The 22,723-nt window shown below is 39.5% G+C and overlaps 1 protein-coding gene across 10 annotated transcripts in view; it reads left to right on the top strand.

Annotated features, from left to right (window-relative positions):
* Positions 1 to 22,723, top strand: part of NLGN4X (neuroligin 4 X-linked) — a 249,393-nt gene that overhangs the window by 65,134 nt on the left and 161,536 nt on the right. For all 10 annotated transcript variants that reach the window (XM_048860092.2, XM_048860100.2, XM_048860164.2 and 7 more), the window contains one exon: positions 15,375 to 16,170. In XM_048860092.2, the coding sequence (XP_048716049.1) occupies positions 15,699 to 16,170 (472 nt within the window). In that variant the 5' untranslated portion in view covers positions 15,375 to 15,698. The remainder of the gene's footprint in view (positions 1 to 15,374; positions 16,171 to 22,723) is intronic.

Raw genomic sequence — 22,723 nt, 5'->3', positions numbered from 1 at the left:
TAACATGGACCTGGGAGCCATATAAGAACCTAGACAAATGGAAGTGAAAATGGAGAGAAGGAGAATAGTAAAAGGGATTGGGAAAGAGGTAGGTGAGCATTAATGAGACAGTTCTGGGTGGAAGGTGGGAGAGAGACTGAGGGATTAGATAAAACAAAGTGAGAACGGAAGACAGATATGGAGAAACTGAGAAGGTTTTGTAAGAAGTGAAGGGACTGTGGGGAAAGAAAAGACAAAAGTAAGAGAGGTCTTGGGAAGGGAGGAGAAATTGAGGGGAGCTATGTCATATTCTAAAATCATACTGTGACTTATCTGATTAAAATATGACCATATAGATCATGTTGCAACCACTTGTATATATTTGCAGCAAATATTGTACAAAGGTTGTTGAATAAGATGGCTATGAAATTTGCTGGTTATGATTATGCTGATTATGATTTGCTGGTTAGATTGATTATGCTATCTGTATGCATGTATCATTTTTGTATTTAAAGGTATAAGTATTGGCTCTATAACTGGATTTCAAATGTTTGCTTCTGGGGTAACGCCCAGGACGTAATCAGCCAGATATGCCATTTAAGATATCTGCAAAATGTCATAATTTGCCAGATATGATAATCTTGTTCATATGTTTGTATCACCTTTGTATTATGAGTTATAGATATGTATGTATGTCTGTATTTCAAACTTGTGCTAGGCTTCTGGGTGGCACCATCAGCACTGCCTAGCCTGCTTGAAGGCCCATTAGGGACCATCAGCTGTACAACTGACCCATTGAGAGAAGGCAGATACACTTTATGACTCAGCAAGGCATGCAGGGAAACACCTATGGAGAGAAGTTTAAGGCTTCCAAGCCATGTGCTGGGCAGCTTGTGTTTGAAACAAAGGAAGCATAGGCCTCATGGTAAGAGACAATAAAAGGCAGCTGCATCTTCTCCATTTGGTCTTCAATCCTGCTTGTTACCTCTTGAGGAACTTTGCTACAAATTGAAGCTCTGAACAATGGACTGAATGACCCATCCAAGCTGTGGATGTACTCCAGAGACTTGACTTAAGTCAATATATGGTCGGTTTATTCCATCACTGCTACAAGCCTGAGCCACTGCTACAAGAACTTTGCCATTACTGTATGTAATTGATTCTTTTAACCAATTTTAACTCTGACCTTTCTTTCATTCTTTCTTTTTATAAATCAACCTTCAGATTTTAGTTAATAAGAACTGGCTGTAGCGTGTATTTGACTAAGATCTGAGGCATTCATTAACCTGGGAGGGAATGTGTCCGATCCTTTGGGATTGATAGAACCTTTTCTTTTATATGATGAAATAAGATTTACTAAAATTTTCATCAGATTTGACGTGGGTACCTGGATGGAGGCCTGAGGCTGGATCACTTTAAGGGAACTGTGTTGTTTGGACTTCTGAGTAACCAGTAAGGTAATAAAGAAGCTGTTTTATGTTGGCTTGGTGAATCTAAGTATTGGAATATCCACTAGCTTTTGGAAGTTTGACTGCCCCAGTCTTTGCAGTTCACCCCAATTGAGTGACCATAGCTGGCCTCCACTAGGACCCTGGTTACATATACCAATGAGACTTTTTGCTCACACAATCATGTAGTCTGCCTGTGTATGTTTTGCACAGTGCTTATATTTACTTTGTTCTCTTAAAGAAATTCAGAAGCTTTGAATACCTAATAGAAGTAAGCTATAATCAGAGACTTGTACCACTTGGAAACATAAAGTGTAGTTTGTTTCACCATGAGAGGGCAGTGAATATTGCTCTTTGTACAGTGTGGTATACGGTCAGACAAGTCTATGAAATACCTAAGGATTCATTGCACCATCTATTAAAAATTATGAAAGCTCACATGCAGTTTTTGTTGTTCTGTGAAAACAGATGGAACATTCTAAATAATATGAACTGTAATCATTCTACACCGAGCCATTCGAAGGACCCTGATAAATAGTGGTTTTTGAACCAGGGAAGTTTAGGGGAACATAGCTCTCTTGCAAACAGCAAAGAGTTATGTTTGCTGTCCACTTCAGGGAGAGAGCAAAATAACTGTGCATCCTTTATATAATATTGTTTTTGCCCAGAACTATCAGTGATATTTTAGTAAAGACTAACTGTAGAGATGGTGGAAATGAACTGATAACCTTGTGCAGTGAGATATGACTCTGCTTTAGGGAAGATACCATAGAGTAATGCTTTGAAAATGACAAAAAGGTTGATGGAGGAATGGAAGTTAATACTGGGGGGAAAACAAATCTGCTTCAGAGACATTGTGAAGGTCATGATAGAAGGTGGTTGAACTGCAGTTTAAAAGCCTTGTGCTCTTTTCCTGACCAATGGATTTACGTCAGAAAACAGGGAAAAATATATACTTCTTGACAATTTTAGCTCTGAAAGATAATTCAAAATATATTCCATCTCATTTCAAGTGATCCAATGACCGAGTTCTCTGTCTGTGTAATATCACTGAAGATTTGGTCAAACGTGACCATCATGGGTAAATCTTAATCCGGATTTTTGAGGCAGGCCTCTTAAAATGGTATTGGGGTTTCTCAGTGTTGGTAAAATGATTTGGGATATGCCTGCATGGAATAGACTGTGTGTATATATATATACAGTCTGTGTATATATGTGAATCTTTCACCTGTGAGGAAGGACTAAGCAAAATAAGGATTATACATGTATATCCACATTGGGACAAGGTCCATCTTCGCATTATGGACCTGATCCTGCACCAGTGAAATCAGTGGGAGTTTGTCATTGATTTCAATTATAGCAGGATCAAGGCCCATATGTACACACCATACCTAGCACAATCCTTAAAAGGATCCTACCATTACAAATAATAATAACATAATATCATAATGCATATAAGTCTTATATACCTGTATCATCACTGTTAAATATATATGCTAACTTTAGGCTTGATTGAAATATTTCACAATGAATTACCTAATGTTTTTGAGCATTGTTGAAAATGAAGTACAAGCTCATAAACAAAGCTCAGTGATGAACTGCAGTGTGTCAAATTGAAGGAGGTGTCTTGGTTATGCTGTTGGCTTGAACTGGTTGGAAAACTTGCATCAAATCGAGGGAGAAATGACAAATTCTCATATTTTGGAATCTTTTTTTGTTCTTCTGCTTTCTGACCTGCTTTACTGATGGAGCAAAGATGATGAATTGAGCTAAAGTTCTGAAAGCTCACTGATGCAGTAAAATATAATTAACCAAGCCCTAGATGACATTTTTAAATGTTGTGTGTTTGGTCGAATGATAGAGGCTGTCAAACAAATCATTTTCACAGGGTTATCTCTGTTACTAACAACAGAAAAATACCAAAACAGTATGTTTGCTTACTGTGGACTTGTGGTGAATAATAAACACAGTCTTTCCCCTCTGATCTGGTTCTTTTTTTCTTGGGGGGGGGGGGGGAGGGAGTGCGGTGTGGAAAGGCAGCACCTAAGTCCTCTGTGTGTTCCATCTAATTAAAAAGATTTTTTTCAATATAGAATTTCTGTTTCTATCCTCCTCCCCCACCCCTTTCTATTTTCTTCATCTTACACTTTTTGGTTTTCTTCATCTTACACTTTTTGGTAGCAAGTAGATAAGGCAAAAAATCTATTATGTTAGTTTGGTTTTAGAGCTTTGTCCAGCCTAGTTTTAAATACTCTAATGGGATGGAGCATCTGCCACTCTTAATCTGTTCCTCAGTTTTGCAGATCTACAGTTTTGGGACACTTCTCCTGATACTTAGTCTTTTATTGTCTCTTCTTAAATTCAATTAATTGCTTTCGAGTTTATTCTACCTCATACTAAATATTTCTCTCCATCTTTGGTACCAGATTAGGGCCAGATTTTACAGGTACACAAAAAGACTCGTAATTCTTCTTCCTCCTCCCTTTGCACCCGTAAATAAAGGAGAGAGCCATAGTTGCAGTTTCTACACTGAATGGCTTGGAGGTACTGTTCCCCCTATGCAGTCCTGAGGTTCAGGCAGTGGTGGGGAGACAGAGAAGAAAGGAGAACCATCATAAAGGATGATGCATTGTATGCAGTCTGCCTGTGCACCACAGTGCTCAGGAAGGGATTGTACCTTCCTGACATAGTCCTTTCCTGAGTTGCCTGTTGGGGGACCCCAAATTGAAAGCCATATATAAATAGCACAGTTTAGCACAGCCATGAATAACCAGACTCCCTATATTGGGACTGATTCTGCTCCCATTGATACCAGAAGATCCCAGCCAAAACTCTATTTAAGGATCCTCCAGCAGTCAGGCACCCAACTCCCATTAAAAGTCACCTAACTCTTTTAGGTCTTTGAAAATCCCAGGCTTAACCTTTGAGTTTCATGGTGCCTGCTTCCTTGTTTTAACCTATCCTCATCTGTATTTGCCAGCCCCTGAATAATATTTTGTCACTCTTTTCTGCACTCCCTCCAGTTTGTCAAAAAAAAAAAATCTGTCTGGTAATGATATGCCTAGAAATGAAAGAAAGCAATATTTTTGGACATCATCTGGCCAGAATCATCAGAGAAGGGATTACTATCTTCCTGCTGGGTGGTACAATATCTCTGTCTGGACAGCCCCAAATTCCACTGGCAGTTTTTAGCTGCCATAACCTATTTCAAGTTTACATCTAATGTGCTGCCCACTATCACATCTAGATGTCATTAGTACTTGAAGTGGTAAAGTTAATTTTCGTACCTTTGAACAGTAATTGCTGAGGCACATGGATATTTGGTCAGTGATCCTCCATTTAAGAGGATTAATTTTGAAAGCAAAATTAGTAAGATTTTTTAATGCATTCTGTACCAATCTTGGTTTTTATGTATTTTTATCATTTAGTTACTCATTACTGAATTCTTCTGTTCCAGGCTTAAGTGGGTTTTAACTACAGTAGCATTTGCATTCCCAGGGTGCTGTAGTGAACACACTGTTTTTTGGCTACATCATGTTTTCTTTTGGAGTGCTATTTCTGAATTGCGTCGGACAAATGGATCTGGAATAATGCACATAATTATTATGCTACTGTTTTTACAGCTGGGTAAAGTGAGGCATAGAAGAGGGTAAAAAACTTTTGCAAAGGCACATCACAAGTGACACAGCCAGGAATAGAATTCAGGAATTCTGCTAGACTGTGCTTTAAGCATGTTTGTTTTGACGAGCAGTATTTCCACAGAATACATATTGGAATGAATGTGGTATTTGCTTAGGCTTTGCAGCTAGGATTAACCAAATACCAACAAATCAAGAAATTTGTGTTCTGATGCTTGCCTCTAGTCATATTTATGCACTGGACTCTTTCCGAACAAAAAAGGCTCACTGCCCTTGTCACACTACCTCGCAAGCGCAGCATGTTGTCACATTATTTTAAAGACTATGTCATGACCTCTCTGTCCTGCAGGCTTGAGGCATTTGAGTTGCTGCTGAATCTGTTCAGTCATGGGAAGCTCACGTTCCCATCACTAATGGTCAAGTTTAGATTTTGAGAAGAGTGCACTAACTGCCCATTAGAAAATCACAGACAAGTCAAGTCACTCAAAGAAGATACCAGACATCCCCCAGGGAGGTGATACTGGTTGAAATGAGGTTAATACAGGTGGGAAAACAATTGCCAAGGAAAGGCTCTCTTGCCCTTTCACACATTCTGAATCATTATAAAACCATTGTACAGAACATGTCAAAAGGTCTAAGAGTATAAAAGAGTCCAAAAGATATTTTATCTTACTCAGAACTAGGAAGAAATGAAAAAAAAAAAGGAAATACTATATATTTTAATAAGTGCTGCTTTTCTCTCATCTCATTTTTATTTGCATGTTTATCAAATTATCAATACAAGTAGAAATTTATCATTTGGAGATGACCTAGACACTGAATTGCTATCACACTTTCTTCCTACAAGATAAAAGACTTGAAATTAAACAGAGATAAAGATAAGTGTGACTGCCCCCTTTAGTCCTGCATTATGCCCTCCATCTGGATGTGTAAGTCTATGATGTGGCATGGGTCTTCCATTTCACTGTATTGCTGCATATGTCTGTCTCAAAGGAAATACTTATTTGTATTTTTAAAACGGAAAGATGGAAGTGCATATTTTAAATACATAACATTAAAAATGTAGAAGTATATTCATGATGGTGGTTGGATTTATATTTAGCTCTAAAGTACTGATTGCCTGTGGTGCAGTTAAAAGTATCAGTCCTTTGTTTTCCTAAAAGAGGGAGTAGTTCATAAACATGGTCCTTGCTTTTCAATTTTTTTTTTCCAAATTGAGAAAACTGGAATTCTTGAAAACAGTTTGGGTGACTGTATGGCCTTTTCCTCATAATCACACCATTCTTTTAGATAATGTATGAGACACAGAAATTGAGAATGAGTTGTAGCTGGTGGCAGGAGCCATTGAAATACAAATGTGTGAGAGATAAATAGGTGTCCATTTGTGGAAAGTAAATGATGACTATAGTTTCTGACCTGGAAGATTTGATGACATTGTCAAAATCTGTCTGAGAGACTATCCAGGTACACTTAGACCAGTGTAAACTTAGCACATAGGTTGGAATAATTAATTATTTAACTATACCATGAAATGTATAAAATTAATATTGCTATTTTCTTCTGGAATTTCTAGAAAATCCTTCTTGTAATGAAAGAGTGCATGGAAGTCCTGCTTTTGTCCTTAGTTACTTCTAACTATAGCTCTATCTGAAACCTATCATGGAGTCTTTCGTGATTTTCTATTTTTTGTTGTTGCATTTTTTCATTAAAAATAAGAGCTGTACATTGCTACCTCCATAGCCTTCCATATGCACTGTTGATAGGCAATCAGCCCTTTCTTTTGTATCTGCACAGCTAAAAGGTGAACAACAAAGTAAATAGAGAAATATGTTTTTTAAAACCCCATAGAAAAACAAATGAAGTGACACCTTCATAGAACTGGGGGAATGCAGTGGTGAATCAGACCCTGTATATAGAAATAAGGATCAGATCATCAGCTCGTATAGCTCAGTTGACTTTGGTGCTGACTGATCATTTTCATGGTTCAAACAGGGAAGCTTATTTCTATTTATTATTTATTGTTTAGGGCCTGATTTGCAAAATTATTTCCCATGTACATACTTGACTGGATGTTTGCATGTGAAGTCACCTGAACAACATGTGTGATTGTTCAGTGAAGTTGGTAATGCTGAATTTGTGATATTACAAATAATAAGTAAAAGAAAAAAAAATATTTGTAATTACCACAGCCACTAGGAACCCTAGTCATAGACAAGGACCCCATTATGGACGTTGTACAAAGACAGAACTAAAAGACAGTTTGACCCAAGCAGCCTATAATCTATGTAGAAAACAAGAGAGAACAGATGGATACAGACAGACAGACTGGGGCAGTGTAAGGAGTTAGCATATTAGGTTGTAGTCTCAGCACATCAGCAGCCTAGTCATTGTAAAGCTTTTTGTAGTCATTGTGGCAAAGGCGAGTTCTGAAGGCAGATAGAAAGGTAGCTTTGCAGATATTTATGGGGAGTGCCTTCCATGTGTAAGGGATGGGGGGTTGGAATAAGCATGAAGGTGCTTGTTTGACCACTTAAAAAGTGGGAAGTGGAGACTGGCATTAAGGGCTTATCAGAGGCAAGAGTTCACAACTCAGTAGCAAATGAGAAACAACAGGGAGGTGAGGACTGACCCATGGAGGGCCTTGAAAGCAAATACAAGAACTTTATATTTGAAGTGGTAGAGAAGGGGTAACCAGTGGAGGGATACAAAGAGAGGGGTGAGGAGAATGTCCTTTACAGCATCATTCTGAATGGATGTGAGTGAGGGAAGATTGCATTTTTCACATCCAGAGAGAAGGATGTTGCAGGAATCTAGACACAAGAAGATGAGAGCTTGGAGGAGAGATTTAGCTATGTGGATGGAGAGGAAAGGCTGTGTCGCAGAGATCGTATGCAGAAAGAATGTGCAAGATTTAGACCATCGATACTCAGACTGAGGCTCACGAGCTGCCAGTGGCTCTTTAATGTGTCTCATACGGCTTTTTTGCAGTACATGATATTAAAACACTGTGTGATTTAATTATTAACCAATCAGGATGCTTTTACTGCGTTATCAACCAATGTGGCTCTTTTGGGTAATGTTGATCACTAATTTGGCCCCTGAACCAGTGATGTCTGAATATCACTGATTTAGACATAGCCTGGATGTAAGGACTACAGAGACTACAGAGTGGTAGATATGCTGGAGGGCAGGGATAGGATACAGAGGGACCTAGACAAATTGGAGGATTGGGCCAAAAGAAATCTGATGAGGTTCAATAAGGATAAGTGCAGGGTCCTGCGCTTAGGACGGAAGAACCCAATGCAAAGCTACAGACTGGGGACCGAATGGCTAGGCAGCAGTTCTGCGGAAAAGGACCTAGGGGTGACAGTGGACGAGAAGCTGGCTGAGTCAGCAGTGTGCCCTTGTTGCCAAGAAGGCCAATGGCATTTTGGGATGTATAAGTAGGGGCATAGCGAGCAGATCGAGGGACGTGATCGTCCCCCTCTATTCGACATTGGTGAGGCCTCATCTGGAGTACTGTGTCCAGTTTTGGGCCCCACACTACAAGAAGGATGTGGATAAATTGGAAAGAGTCCAGCGAAGGGCAACAAAAATGATTAGGGGTCTGGAACACATGACTTATGAGGAGAGGCTGAGGGAACTGGTATTGTTTAGTCTGCGGAAAAGAAGAATGAAGTGGGATTTGATAGCTGCTTTCAACTACCTGAGAGGTGGTTCCAGAGAGGATGGTTCTAGACTGTTCTCAGTGGTGGAAGAGGACAGGACAAGGAGTAATGGTCTCAAGTTGCAGTGGGGAAGGTTTAGGTTGGATATTATGAAAAACTTTTTCACTAGGAGGGTGGTGAAACACTGGAATGCGTTGCCTAGGGAGGTGGTGGAATCTCCTTCCTTAGAAGTTTTTAAGGTCAGGCTTGACAAAGCCCTGGCTGGGATGATTTCATTGGGGATGGGTCCTGCTTTTGAGCAGGGGGTTGGACTAGATGACCTTCTGAGGTCCCTTCCAACCCTGATATTCTATGATTCTATGACTTCCGAGTTGACGATAAGACCCTGGTTATGGGCCAGAGTGGAAAGCAAGATGGTGGTGTTGTCTATAGTGATTGAGAAAGGAAGTAATTGGGAGGACTTGGAGGAGAGCTCCATTTTAGCCATGTTGAGCTTGAGCTGACTGCTAGACATCCACAAGGAGAAATCAGAGAGACAGGCTGGGATTTTATGTTCAACAGAAGAAGACAGTTCTGGAGCAGAGAAGCAGATCTGTGAATCATCTCCATAAAGATGGAACTTAAATTTGTATTTGTGGATGAGATTATCCAGAGTCAAGGTGTAGAAGAAGAAAAGAAGGAGACAAAGGCCCTGAGGCACCCCACAGAAAGTTGGAGTATGCATGTGAAGGATCCTCTGATGGAGCATTTAGAGAGTTAGGGGGAGAACCAGGAGAGGACAGAATCACAGAAGCCAAGGGAGGACAATATTTCAAGAATAGCATGTTTGATGATGAAAGGTGACTGATAGATCAAGAGGATGAGCATGGACTATTGCTTTGCTGGGAAACTGGTGTGTGTTGTTGCTCCCAGCTAGAGAGAGACAAGTAAGCAGCTGGGCTGCACCAGAGGCAAAATCTAGGCAGGGGAGCAACCTAGGAGTGAAGCAGATCACTGCTGCTTTCACAGCTACCCCTCAGGAAGCTAGGATGCACTGCTGCTCCCGCTTGGAAGGGAAGGGTAAGTAACTGAGCTGCACCACTGGAATGCTCCGTGTGAGGGGAATTTTGTGACAATACCTTACAAATTCACAAGCAGAAACCTTGGATTTCTCTGCTTAATCCTGAGAATTACCATACAAAAGGTACTGCAGGTAGCTGTAGCTTGAATTTATTGAAATTATTTATCAAGCCCTAGAAATTAAAGGAATTGCTTTGTTTTTTAGTTTTGATAACTAATTTGAAGTTGCTATAGGAATAATTTCCTGCAGGGTTTTTTTCTGTCCTAATTTTGAACTGAGTTCTGTTGAAGAGGTAGCAAAATGCATACAAATACTTATTTTGAGAATTATTATTATTATTTTATTTTGCCAGTTTCAGATAACAGCCCTCCCACTAACCTCTGAATACTCTGGTCTAGGAACTGCTATATAATCATATATGATTTACTTCCTTCTGTGCTTCTCTTCACTACAATTTCATCTGACTGCTCTGATCATCTTTAAGCAACCAGCATTTTACACTATACTGACACAGAATAAAACTTAACCCCACTCTGTGTTGACATGGACTTAAATATATTCAAATGATGCTCCGAGAAACTGTTTTAGCAAGCTCTAGTGCAGATAAAAATGAATAAATCAAACAAACAGACAAAAACTTGGAAAAGTGAAGGAAGAAATAACAATCTGATATTTTAAAGAATAGTTAATCTTATTCTCTATTGATCAAAATGTAACAAGTGATTAGAGTAATAATTACCAGGTTTCAATATTTACAGAAGAAAACAGCCTACACTATATATAGTTACTGTGTTAATACTGGTATGCTGTGTTTTCTGATACTGATAAAATTTTGGGGGGTAAAAGTTGGGGAAATTGAATCAGAATTTCATGCAATTTAGGCTTAATCAATTTTTGCGTTTATTTAATACAATTTCAGAGAGAATGTTAGAGATGTTACTGTTTATAATGTAGTTCAGTGGTTCTCAAGTTTTATTGCACCACGACTCTCCTCTAACAACAAAAATTACTTCACGACCCCAGGAGGGGGGACCGAAACTGAACCCGCCCAAGCCCCACCCCCTGGGTGTGTGTGTGTGTGTGTGTAAAGCTTCAACCCCATGCAGGGGGCCTGCAACCTGAGTCCTGCCACCCAGGGCTGAAGCCCTCGGTCTTTGGCTTCGGCCCTGGGTAGTGGGGCCTGAGCTTCAGCCTGGGCCCCAGCAAGTCTAAGACAGCCCTAGCAACTCCATTCAAAGGGGGTCGCAACCCACTTTGAGGTCCCAACACACAGTTTGAGAACCGCTGTCTTAGACTAATTTTTAAATCTATAATTAGAGTGAAGTAAATGTAACAATAGCCAGCCATACTTCTTTCCTGCCCACAGCTATCCCCATATTTTTTCTTCAAATGATCATCATTGTCGTCCATACAACAAATAGTAATAAACAAATTATTTCAGTTTAAGAAGAAGAAACTTTCCCCGGTTCACCCACCTTGGCATTCAGTGATGGGATGAAAGGGACCCACTGCCATTGCTGCTCTTTGGGCCAGGGTGTTGTTTTTGTGTGTGTGTTTGTTTGTTTTCTTCTGTTTGTCTGTAATGCCTTGCCTGGCTCTGGTCCATATCTGTGGCTCAAAGTACCTACCCCAAAGCAAATAATTAAGAAGAGTAATAAGAAATAATGACAAGAACATATTCTTTTTTTTTCCTTAAATTGTATGTATGCAGGCAGACATATTAAACAGTCAACCCCATGCTTATAGACATTCCTCTGATTGATTTGTCCAATGGTAAAATATCTAAAGTCATTTTATCCCAGATAAAAAGAAAGCCTTTTACCCTCAGGTGCAGTTCTGCATTGAATAAGATAAATACAGCTTGCAATTCTCACTCATTTTATTCAGATCTTCTGGCTTCTTTAAAAGTGTAAATGTATACATTTAGTACATGCATATAATATAACTAGCATACATGTTTTCCTGGGTATGTTGGAAGGTGATCATTTTATACTCTTTTTGAAAAATATTCTGCAGTTTAAATAATATAAAAAAGAAAGATGCTATATTCGATGAAGCAAATAGTTTAATTACTAGCAGATCAGGCTTCCAAATCAGTATTTCTTATAACAGTGAAATCCAGTAAGATCAGACGTTGAAAAGTGTGGGATTTACCCCCTTCATTGAAAATAATATAATAAAACTATCCTGAACATATTTTAAGTAGGCTTCTTCTTCAAAAGGTTCTTAATATTTAAGTACAGCATAACAAGTCATTAATAAACAATCATTTATGGTGGGTGGGGTTAAACTTAGGTAGAGTTGCATGTGACAGTCATGTAGTACAAAAAAAGAATTCTGCTTCTATTGCAGTTTTAGTAAGGTAATAGAGCTAATGCTTAACAACTACAGCATGCAAGATATATAGTGGGTTTACTGTGTCAATTCGTTGTCTTATAATTGCTTTTATGTGGTGTTTATGTGTAACACTGTGGTCGCTATGTGTAGCTTGTCCAACTTTTTGCCCATTCCATAGAGGATGTGGATCTGTTATAGCCGTAGCTTCAGGGCCTGGTTCTTTAGCTCTAGTTGTAGAAGTTCATGCTTTCTGCTCTGGAGTTCCCCTATTCAATATCCAGTGTGTTGACCAAGATAGTAGCTATCACACACATGTGTATGTATACAATTGGACTCTAAACTCTAAGCTTTTTGCATAGCAGAAACATGCATTCTATACTTACTCCTACCGTCTACTCGAAAGGAAAAACAAAACAGAAGGGGGGTGGGGAAACCTTCTGTTTATGGTTTCAGAACATCCAGAACCAGCTTTAGATGCTTTACTGCCATAGGCGAGGAATCCTTTGGTGCTCCTGCCTCCAGGTCTGAGAAGAAAATTGATATATAGTTATTTACTAGGCCAGCTATGCAAATGGTATACATTGATTTCAGTATCTCTACGTTGATTTGCAGCAGCTGAGGATCTTGCCCCATTATTTTTAAAGTTGTCTGTTAGTTCTATTTCTTTCCATGGCATTGTTTCCCTTCCTCTTGTTCATTATGCCCCCTGACTTACTTTTCTTGTTTTATTTTGTCTTTCTCTCTGCCCCTCATTCTGTCTCTGTCTCTGTCCCCACCCCAACTCTGATTTCCTGTCCGTCCATTTGTTACCACCCAAGTCTTTTTCACTTTTCCATTCTTCAATATCCCCATTGTTACTATTTCTCCCCAGTTGCCAGTGCCCCTTCTTGTTCTTGTAACTATGCCAGTGACCTTCCCAATGCAGGGCCTAGGCAAGAGGAGCTGCTGCTGCTCTCTGAATGTAGCATCAAGCTGCAGTAGACTATGGATGATAGCTCTGCTGCCTGCTGCATGGGCTGTGAAATTAATAGGCTAAGAGAGAGTGAGGGAGCTATAGCAGGTATCCACAGGTACTGCTGTTGCACACTGTTACAACAAAGAGAAAGCCACGGAGCAGCAGAACAGGGAGGGAGAGAGTATACAGGTATGGGAATTTCTGGTTAGACTCTTGCTTAGGGCTGTCATTGATTCTTCTTTCTAAAAATGTTTAGAAAAGGCATGTTTAGATTGCAAGCCCTTTGGCAACAACTGTGTCTTGAACATATCTTGTACCGGGTGTTCAGCTACTTCTCAGATTTTTGAACTGTAAATTGTTTATGGTTCCCTCTTAATCTGGTGGGTTCCCCCCTACCCTTCATTAAAGATGGATATTCTAAAGAAAGGATGAGATTCCTTTCAGAATTCTTGCTTTATGCAAAGGCAGTTACACTGATAGCTCTTTAATTGTTGCTGATTTACAATCAATGTTAATAGCTACACAGCTCTCTAACACTGGAAGGGAACATCTTCTGAAAAAAAAACCCTCAAATATGTTGTATGAGTTTCTTTCATCTCAGCAATTGTTTGCATATATATTTGGACACTACCTTTTCATTAAAGATAAATACAATTGTTATATACTATGCAGGTGTGCCCTGTTTCTTTGTATTTCTTTCTTTCTTTCTTTCTTTCTTTCTTTCTTTCTTTCTTTCTTTCTTTCTTTCTTTCTTATCTTGAGGTAACTAGTGATCATCACTTATAAAGATGAAGGGCAACAAATGATGATCAAGATTATGAAATGGCTTCCATATGAGGAGAGACTAATAAAAGATTAGGGCTGTTCATCTTAGAAAAGAAATGATTAAGGGTGATGTGATAGAGGTTTGTTAAATCATGAATTGTGTGTAAAAGGTGAATAGAGAAGTGTTATATACCTTTTCCCACAATACAAAAACAAGGGGTCACCAGATAAAATCAATAGGCAGCAAGTTCAAAACAAACAATAACAAAGTTTTTCTTCACACAACACAGAGTTAATCTGTGGAACTTATTGCCAGAGGATGTTGTGAAGGACAAAAGTATAACTGGGCTCAAAAAAGAATTAGATAAGTTCATGGAGGATAGGTTCATTAATGGCTATTTGCCAAGATGGTCAGGGACACCATGCTCTGGTTGTCCCTAAACCCCATGCTCTGGTTGTCCCTAAACCTCTGACTACCAGAAGCTGAGACTGGACAACAGGGGATGGATCACTTGATAATTGCCCTGTTCTGTACACTTCCCATGAAACTCTGGTACTGGCCACTGTTGCAGACAGGATACTGGGCTAGATGGACCATTGGTCTGACCCAGTATGGCAGTTCTTATGCTCTTATGATCCAGCACCTGGTTCTGATCCATCAGTGCAACTCAAGAGTAACTCCAATGGAGCTAATGGAGTTGCACTAGCAGAAAAGCCAGTGTGAGAGCCGAATCATGCATCTAGGTTCTCAGCTTTCTTCTGTATAGTGCTGCTTATGTTTCAGAGAAATGGGATATACATAATAGTTTAAAAACCTTTATATTACATTTTAAAAAACAATATGTTGACCTACTGCAACTCAGATCATATACTGCCTGAACTCTGCTGTATTCCCTTTCTGTATGTCAGCTGTTCTTTTAATATGTCTGTGGAAGATAAATTTGTTTTGTCAACAATTTTGTTTATCCTTATAAATAAAAATTACAGGTATACCTTATTTCTTTATATTCCTTTGTTTCATCCTTGAGGTAATAATAAGTAATCACATTTAATCACCATAACATGGACAAAAGAAGGAGATTATCTAGTGCAGCAAAATGTTTAGTAAATATGCTTTATTTGAGTGGAAGTGCGAAGGGATGCACATTTTCCAGTTTGTCTAGGCTAGCAAATGTTGCAGAGCCGGCACGTGCATGGAAGGTAACCTTGATGAAACAGTCAAGGCATGTTTGGATTTGATGGGGGCTGAGAATCTGTGACAGGGACAAGAGACTGGAAATTGGGAAAGCTGGATTTATTTCTCAGTCCTGCCACTGATTTGCTCTGTAACTTTGGGCAAGCCTCTTTACCTCCATCTTCAAAAGGGATTTACTGTAATATTCCTCTCATAGAAGTGACTAAAATTCATGAAACACATGGAAACCCTGGTATGAAAGACACTGTATAAGTGTAAAAAAATATTGCAGTTTTGATCAATGTTAATAAATGTATTAATTTAAATTCTCTGCTTCCTCTTGGCTATAGGCTAATTGATCTAGCTGGAATCTATTGGAAGGAATCATTGTGCCAATGAAGCAGAGTGACTGCTGACCACATTCTCCTTCTCGGCCTGCTGGGAAGTACCACCAGGATTAAACCAGCATTGGAGCCTGGGGATGGGCCTTAGGGACGAGGACTCCCTTGGTTGTCCTAACGTTGGAATCTGTCTATGGTCAATCATCTGAGGCACCAACCACACTCATCCTTAGGTTTTTCACTACCTGAAAATATTACGTGTTGCCTTTCACTTCATCTCCCTTTGTCTCCCTGGCTGCGGAAGACAGAGCCCTGCTGATGTTGATATAAACAATGTCAAGGCCAATGGGACTCCTATGGCTGCCTTTGATCTTCACCCCAGTCTGTGTCATGTTGAATTCTAACTTCCTTTTGTGGATAACTGCACTAGCTATAAGATTTACCCTCATTGATGGCCAAGCACAATACCCTGTTGTTACCACAAATTATGGCAAAATACGTGGCCTAAGAACACCTTTGCCCAATGAGATCCTCGGCCCGGTGGAGCAGTACCTGGGAGTTCCTTATGCCTCCCCTCCAACTGGGGAGAGGCGATTCCAGCCCCCAGAACCTCCCTCCTCATGGACTGGCGTTCGGAATGCCACACAGTTTGCTGCCGTCTGCCCTCAGTACCTGGATGAGAGGTCACTGCTCAACGACATGCTGCCGGTCTGGTTTACTGCCAATTTGGATACCGTTGTGACATACGTGCAAGATCAAAATGAAGATTGCCTTTATTTGAATATCTATGTGCCCACTGAGGATGGTAAGTATTTTATTCAATCACAAACCAACCCGCCCGCTATTTGGGCAAATGATGAGTAGCTTCGATACTGGCTTTATACTTCATTCTACTTCCTCTATGTTATCTATTTAACTGAACTGTTTCTCTTTATATTCATTAGATGCAAATGTTATATCAATTAAGCATGCTTGCATGAATTCATTTTTATAGAGCTTTGTGTCACCAAATTGCAGTTTTATTTGCAGGCATTGGCCAGTGTACAAATGGGTCACAATCCCAAAGGTTATGGCAAACAAATAAAACAATCCTCTAGAAACAATATAATTTTAGCACACAACTGAAGTATACAAATACTACTACAATTTTTTTTTAAGGAAAACAATTTGTTTATAGAAATTTCCCTTTCTCTTTGGTTTATTATAATACTTTCTGAAATTACATTTAAATTTGTTTGATTTTAATCAGCAAAGGATTGCTCAAGTTCTGCAACTTGAAGATTCTGTGACTATTTAGCACTTTTTAGTCAAGTTTTATATCATTCATTCACTAAATATAAAATGGAGCAATCGCTGGATATATTATGCAAGAACATCCTATGAAAATGCCCTTTTTTACCCTCATCTACTCTTCAGCAAAAAACTCTGAGATTATTACTCTACACCAGTCATCAGTATAACAAATGTTTGCTTTGGTAACACAAATTTGTGAACCTCCTTATTCTCGCTGTTTTTGTGAGGTGCACAGAATGTTTCTTGAGATGTGTTGAGTGACAGCAAGTCCCATTGAAGACAAGGCTTCTTTTGACCAAACACCAACTCACTAATGTTTGTTCAGTATTACAGGATAAGGAATAATTGCAAGGGAACGATAATAATATTCTGCTGAAGCCAATTGTTTCATCCACTGCAGTTACTTACTGATGAATAACTGTACAGATTTCCCCAGATATGCAAATCCATTTCTCTATTTGTGGGGGGGTTTGATTTGCATAATCATGGTATTGTTTTTTCTCAGTAAGCGTACTCTGAACATGCAAATCTTGGTACTCTGGCTACCATAATCCCTCTGCTCTGATTGGCTTCTGTACTTAGAATTTTCCAAACTGTTTGCCAGCAATAAACATACTGACTTACTTTCCCACTCCCTTCAGCTGAAGCAGAATACTAAAAAAATGCATAAGATACTGGGGATGGGGGGGTGGGGGGGTTGGACTAGTGAAAGGAAAAAAACAGTTGCGTTACTGAAAGGGAAAATGTCTTAAAAGAAAAGGCATGTGTCTGCAGGGAGCTGAACATTTCTTCTTATTTCCCTCCTTCCTCCAAACCCCTCTCCTTATTCCTAGATGTCCAGATGCGTCTTGGTCTTCAGAATTCAGAGTAGCAGCCTTGTTAGTCTGAATTCTCAAAAAGAAAAGGAGTACTTGTGGTACCTTAGAGACAAATTTATTTGAGCATAAGCTTTGGTGAGCTATAGCTCACCTCATCAGATGCATTCAGTGGAAAATACAGTGGGGAGATTTATATACATATGAAACAATGGGTGTTACCATACACACTGTAACCAGAGTGATCACTTAAGGTGAGCTATTACCAGCAGGAGAGTGCGGGGGTGGGGGGAAACTTCTGTAGTGATGATCAAGGTGGGCCATTTCCAGCAGTTGACTAGAACGTCTTCAGAGTAACTCTCATGTGTTTGTTTATTTTGTGGGTTTTATCCTGCAGCTTTTAATTAGTCAATAGGACAACTCTGTAAGTCAGGGCTGTAAGACAAGGTCTTATTTATTCATACTGGAAGAACCCCCCAGTGCTTCTGTCCCAATCTCATTTTAAAGCACAATGTAGGCAAATATGTTGTTACAGTTATTCTGGAGAGAGGAATTTTGCTCATGTGAAGGAACCAGGAGGAAAGATTGGAAGTGTGAAAACAAAGGTCAACAATGGTATTGCTTTTTTGGTTAAGCCTGTTTACCTTTCAGCAGTCTGGCACATCATATTATTGAATTCTTCTCTTTTAAAATTTGAATATTTAATTCAAATGTCTATATAATAAATAATAATAAAATCGAGCATGTCTACTATATCCTAATCAAACCCTAGACTAATAAACTACTCAGCCTCTGATCTTGCAAGGTTTTAAACCAAGTATATTGTTGTTACCTCATAAAGTGGAAGAACCCCCAAATGTCATTGTGTAGCAGTTTATTAATGGTTAGTTTTATGCCCATTTAATTCTGTGGGGAAAAATGGCATTTTTATACAAAGATTAGGACTAGACTCCAGTGCTAAGAAGGATGGCTATTAGGAGTCCAAACCTTCCCTCTCACCAAAAAATGCCACCATATGGGGACAGTGAGTAGGCAGCGTCCAATACACCTTTGTTGTTCTCTGTTGAGTTGTATGTGAACTTATTCATGTGCATCATGACAGGTATTTTCAGTAAGCTTGTGAGGAGAGTCAGACATTCTAAAAAAAATGTGTACCATTTATCTTAATTATCACTAGTTAAATCTAACTCAATGTTTTTCACTTAGTAAATATGCAACTGTCTGCTCATAAACATGATTAAAGTGAACTGACCTATCTTCTAAGCTAGCCTGTTGCCAAATCATACTAAAGGTAAATTGCTTTATGTTGTAGTCCATAGAATCTGATTAAACACATTACACTTCATTATATGAATCTTAGCCGACAGAAAAAAGCTATATTGTTATGGAGACAGACCATGAAATTAGTTTTTGAAGTAGAGGTCTGAAAATGAATGACTGAGTTAAATTCACATTTTCAATCCTTTCTCAAGTACAGATTTCTTTACAAGTTCCCTGAGACTTTTTGTGTATGTGAGAAAAGATGGACAGACTCATCTAAACTCAATTAATGCTCTGAGACTGAAACATATCTGAATAATTTTGTGTCTCTCTTTTTGACAATTTCAGTGAAAAGAAACTGCTGTGCTTCTGTAATGCATCAACTGTGGTCCTGTGTGATGTTGCATCTCCTTCAAACCCAATACTAGTTGCTAATCAAAATGCAGCACAGTTTTGCAACTTGGCTATATTGTGTGTGCTGTCATTTACTTCTTGTGTAGATTGATTCAGTAAACGCAGAAATCTCTACTCTGATTATGCATTTGGAATGAAGAATTGCAAAGCTTACAAGGCTTGGCTGTGGTTTGCTCTCATCTACATTAATGTAAATTAGGACTGACCCCACTAAATTCAGTGTAATTACACCAATGTAAAATGAATGTGAGTAAGACCAGAATCAGGCCCATGAACTGGGCAGATATTATTATTCATTAATAATAAATTAATTTGAATAACTTTTGCTGAAATGTTTAAGAGATTCAATAAATCAAAATGTATAAAATCTATAGAAGTTAAAATGTAGGTAGTGTAGCTAGGTAAATAATTTAAAAAGCTCAATTACAATGTATTGGTTTTTAACTACAGCATTGAATTTAAATCTTGCCAGAGAGAATGGATTTACAATTTATTACTAATCACAGGATACTATATTTTTAATGTTTCTGAAAATAGCAGGCAGAATAGCAATGGAAAATCCTCTCTAAATTGAAATTGTCTTTCTAGAAACATTCCAAACAGTTTAATTCGTAAAGATTAATTTTTATTCCCCTTCTCCCACAACCAAAAATAATACACTTTTTCCTCAGGAGAAGAGTAACCTGTAGGAATCAAATCAAAGAGAAATATCTAGCAGACTAGTTCTGAAATCTGTCCATGCAGACATTTTCTGTGTGTGCGGAGGCCCTTTAATGTGTACTGACTCATTCATAACAATAATGCCTCAATTAGAGACTGCAAGAGTTGGGGAAATTCTCTTGGATTTTGTTGCCCATCATTTGAAGAAAAGAAGAGAGGAAGAGTATCATTACAGTTCTGTATCTTCATGATGGATCTGAATACTAACAGTGCGGTGATTTTAACAATATTGATGGATGCTAGTTGTAAACATAGATGTCAGTAGTAAAATGCTTTTCTTTCTAATAGTGGTTTGAACGCCAGATCTACTTATGCTATTTAAAATGATTCAATTCAAAATACAGCTGTATATTTTGCATTAAAAGTTAGCTTTTTATCTCAAATTGCTACCTAGGCAGCAGCTGTAGGTATCTCACTTCAGCTTCTGAATACACAAAAATACATGTATAATATAAACACAGACATATTTGGCTCTTCTCTGCTAGAACCTGTAATTTTCTGCAAGAAGATATGAATGACAGTTTTGAGGAGGTCAACTAGGGAAATGATATTGAGGACAGTCTTTTTATTATAACTTCAGTCTGAATATGGGTTTAGCTACAGTGGGAGTGCTAGATTGTAGAGGACACAGACTGTTAATCGGCTGTGCTTAATCCCTAGCCTTTATCATTTGAATCTGTGCATGCTGTAAAGGGGATTGCAGCCTGCTATCGTAATTACTGAAACAAACAAAACAAAACCTACCAACAAGTTTGGTTTCTTGCAAGTGAACCATAAAAACTGCATTATATCAAGGCCAGATTAAAACATTATTTAAGCAACATCAACAAATCCTTCATTCTGGTTTAATACTGCTTTCTTCAGACCAAAAAAAGGCGGGGGGAGTCACATTTTTATTCTGTGTATGGTCAAAAGTACCAGCATACACTCAAAATTATGTGTTGTATGGTGAACAAAGTGAGTTTTCAAAATGTGTTAAACTACTAAACAGCTAAATGTTTGTCAGGGATTAATTTTAAAAGTACTTAACATCTTTGGGGTGTGAAAATCATCTAATCAAAAAGTGTAAGGCTGGAAGGGGCCTCAAGAAGTCATCAAGTCCAGCCACCTGCATTGAGGCAGGACTAAGTAAACCTAAGCTATCCCTGACAGATAGATGTGTAACCTGTTCTTAAAAACCTCTGATGATCAGGATTCCACAGCACCCCCTTGAAAGGTTCATTCACTATTGGAGCACCCCCTCCTGGCTGTGTTGGGGGATCAGCTCCGCTCAGTCATGTCATGGCCCCTCTTGCCCTCCCTTCATGGCTTGGCTTTGCGGCCACATCACTACACTGTGTTCCCCTTCTGAGGTAACAATGTCTTGCTGGACTCACTGTGAGGATACCATTCCAGGCAGTCTTCTGATTCCAAACTGTTCCACTTTCCCAGTGCCTGATAGGAGGGCTTGGGCCCACCTGCTACTTTGGGTCCCAGCCCAGGGATCCTACAATCAGCAGCCAAGGTTTGCACTGTCTCAACTCTTACTGCTCTTTTCCTGGGCTTTTTCCTACTCTGCATTCTGCAGGCTTCCTTCACCACCACACCACTGGGTAAACCCTTCCCTCCGGGTCAGCATTCCAGGACTTTTGCTCCCCCCTGGGTTTCTACCTTCTCACCTCACTAAGACCAGAGAGTGACTATAGACCTCCACACTGCAGCACCTTCTGCTCTCACTTCCTGGGTTTGTACAAAACCTCGTCTAGTCCTGCCCACATGGGCTTCATCTTCAATTAGTGTTTGTTAGTGAAGCCTACGTTTCCTCCCAGGTGCAGCCTAATGGTTAATTAGCCCTTCTGAGCCACCTTAACACTTAACACTTCAGGGTGGTGTGGGGTGAACAACGCATCACAGAAGCCTATTCCAGAGCTTAACTATCTTTATGGTTAGAACAGTATTCCTAATATCTAACCTAAATTGTCCTTGCTGCAGATTAAGCCCGTTACTTCTTTTGTCCTATCTTCAGTGGACATGGAGAACAATGGAGCACCCAGAATTGGACAGAGTACTCCAGCTGAAACCTCACCAGTGCCAAGTAGAGTGGGACAGTTAGCTCCCGTGTCTTACATATGACAGTCCTGTTAATAGACCCCAGAATATTAGTCTTTTTTGCAGCTGTATCATACTGTTGATTCATATTCAGTTTATGATCTACTACAGAGATAGGCAAAACTGGGAATAACTGGCTAAGTGTTAGTGCTGCTGAAAAGGATCTGGGGTTTATAGTAGTTCAGGGAGCGGCAACCTTTGGCATGCGGCCCGTCAGGGAAATCCACTGGCAGTCTAGGACGGTTTGTTTACCTACAGCGTCCGCAGGTTCAGCCGATTGCAGCTCCCACTGGCCGCGGTTTGCTGTTCCAGACCAATGGGGGCTGTCGAAAGCGGCGAGGGCCGAGGGATGTGCTGGCCACCACTTTCTGCAGCCCCCATTGGCCTGGAACTGCGAACTGCGGCCAATGGGATCTGTGATAGGCTGAACCTGCAGACGCTGTAGGTAAACAAACCGTGCCAGACTGCCAGTGGATTTCCCTGACGGGCCGCATGCCAAAGGTTGCCGCTCCCTGAACTACTATAAACCCCAGATCCTTTTCAGCAGCACTACCATTTAGACAGTTATTCCCAATTTTGTAGTTGCATATTTGATATTTCTTTCCTAACTGAAGTACTTTGCACTTGCGTTTATTGAATTTCATCTTGTTGGATACAGACTAATTCTCCAATTTACCATGGTTGTTTTGAATTCTAATTCTGTTCTCCAAAGGGCTTGCAACCCCTCCCAGCTTGGTGTCATCTGCAAATTTTATGAGTGTACTCTCC

The sequence above is a fragment of the Caretta caretta genome, chromosome 1, assembly GCF_965140235.1.
Source record: "Caretta caretta isolate rCarCar2 chromosome 1, rCarCar1.hap1, whole genome shotgun sequence".
Taxonomy (NCBI): domain Eukaryota; kingdom Metazoa; phylum Chordata; order Testudines; family Cheloniidae; genus Caretta; species Caretta caretta.
Note: the sequence above shows the minus strand (reverse complement) of the source record. Positions and strands in the feature narration are given on the sequence as shown.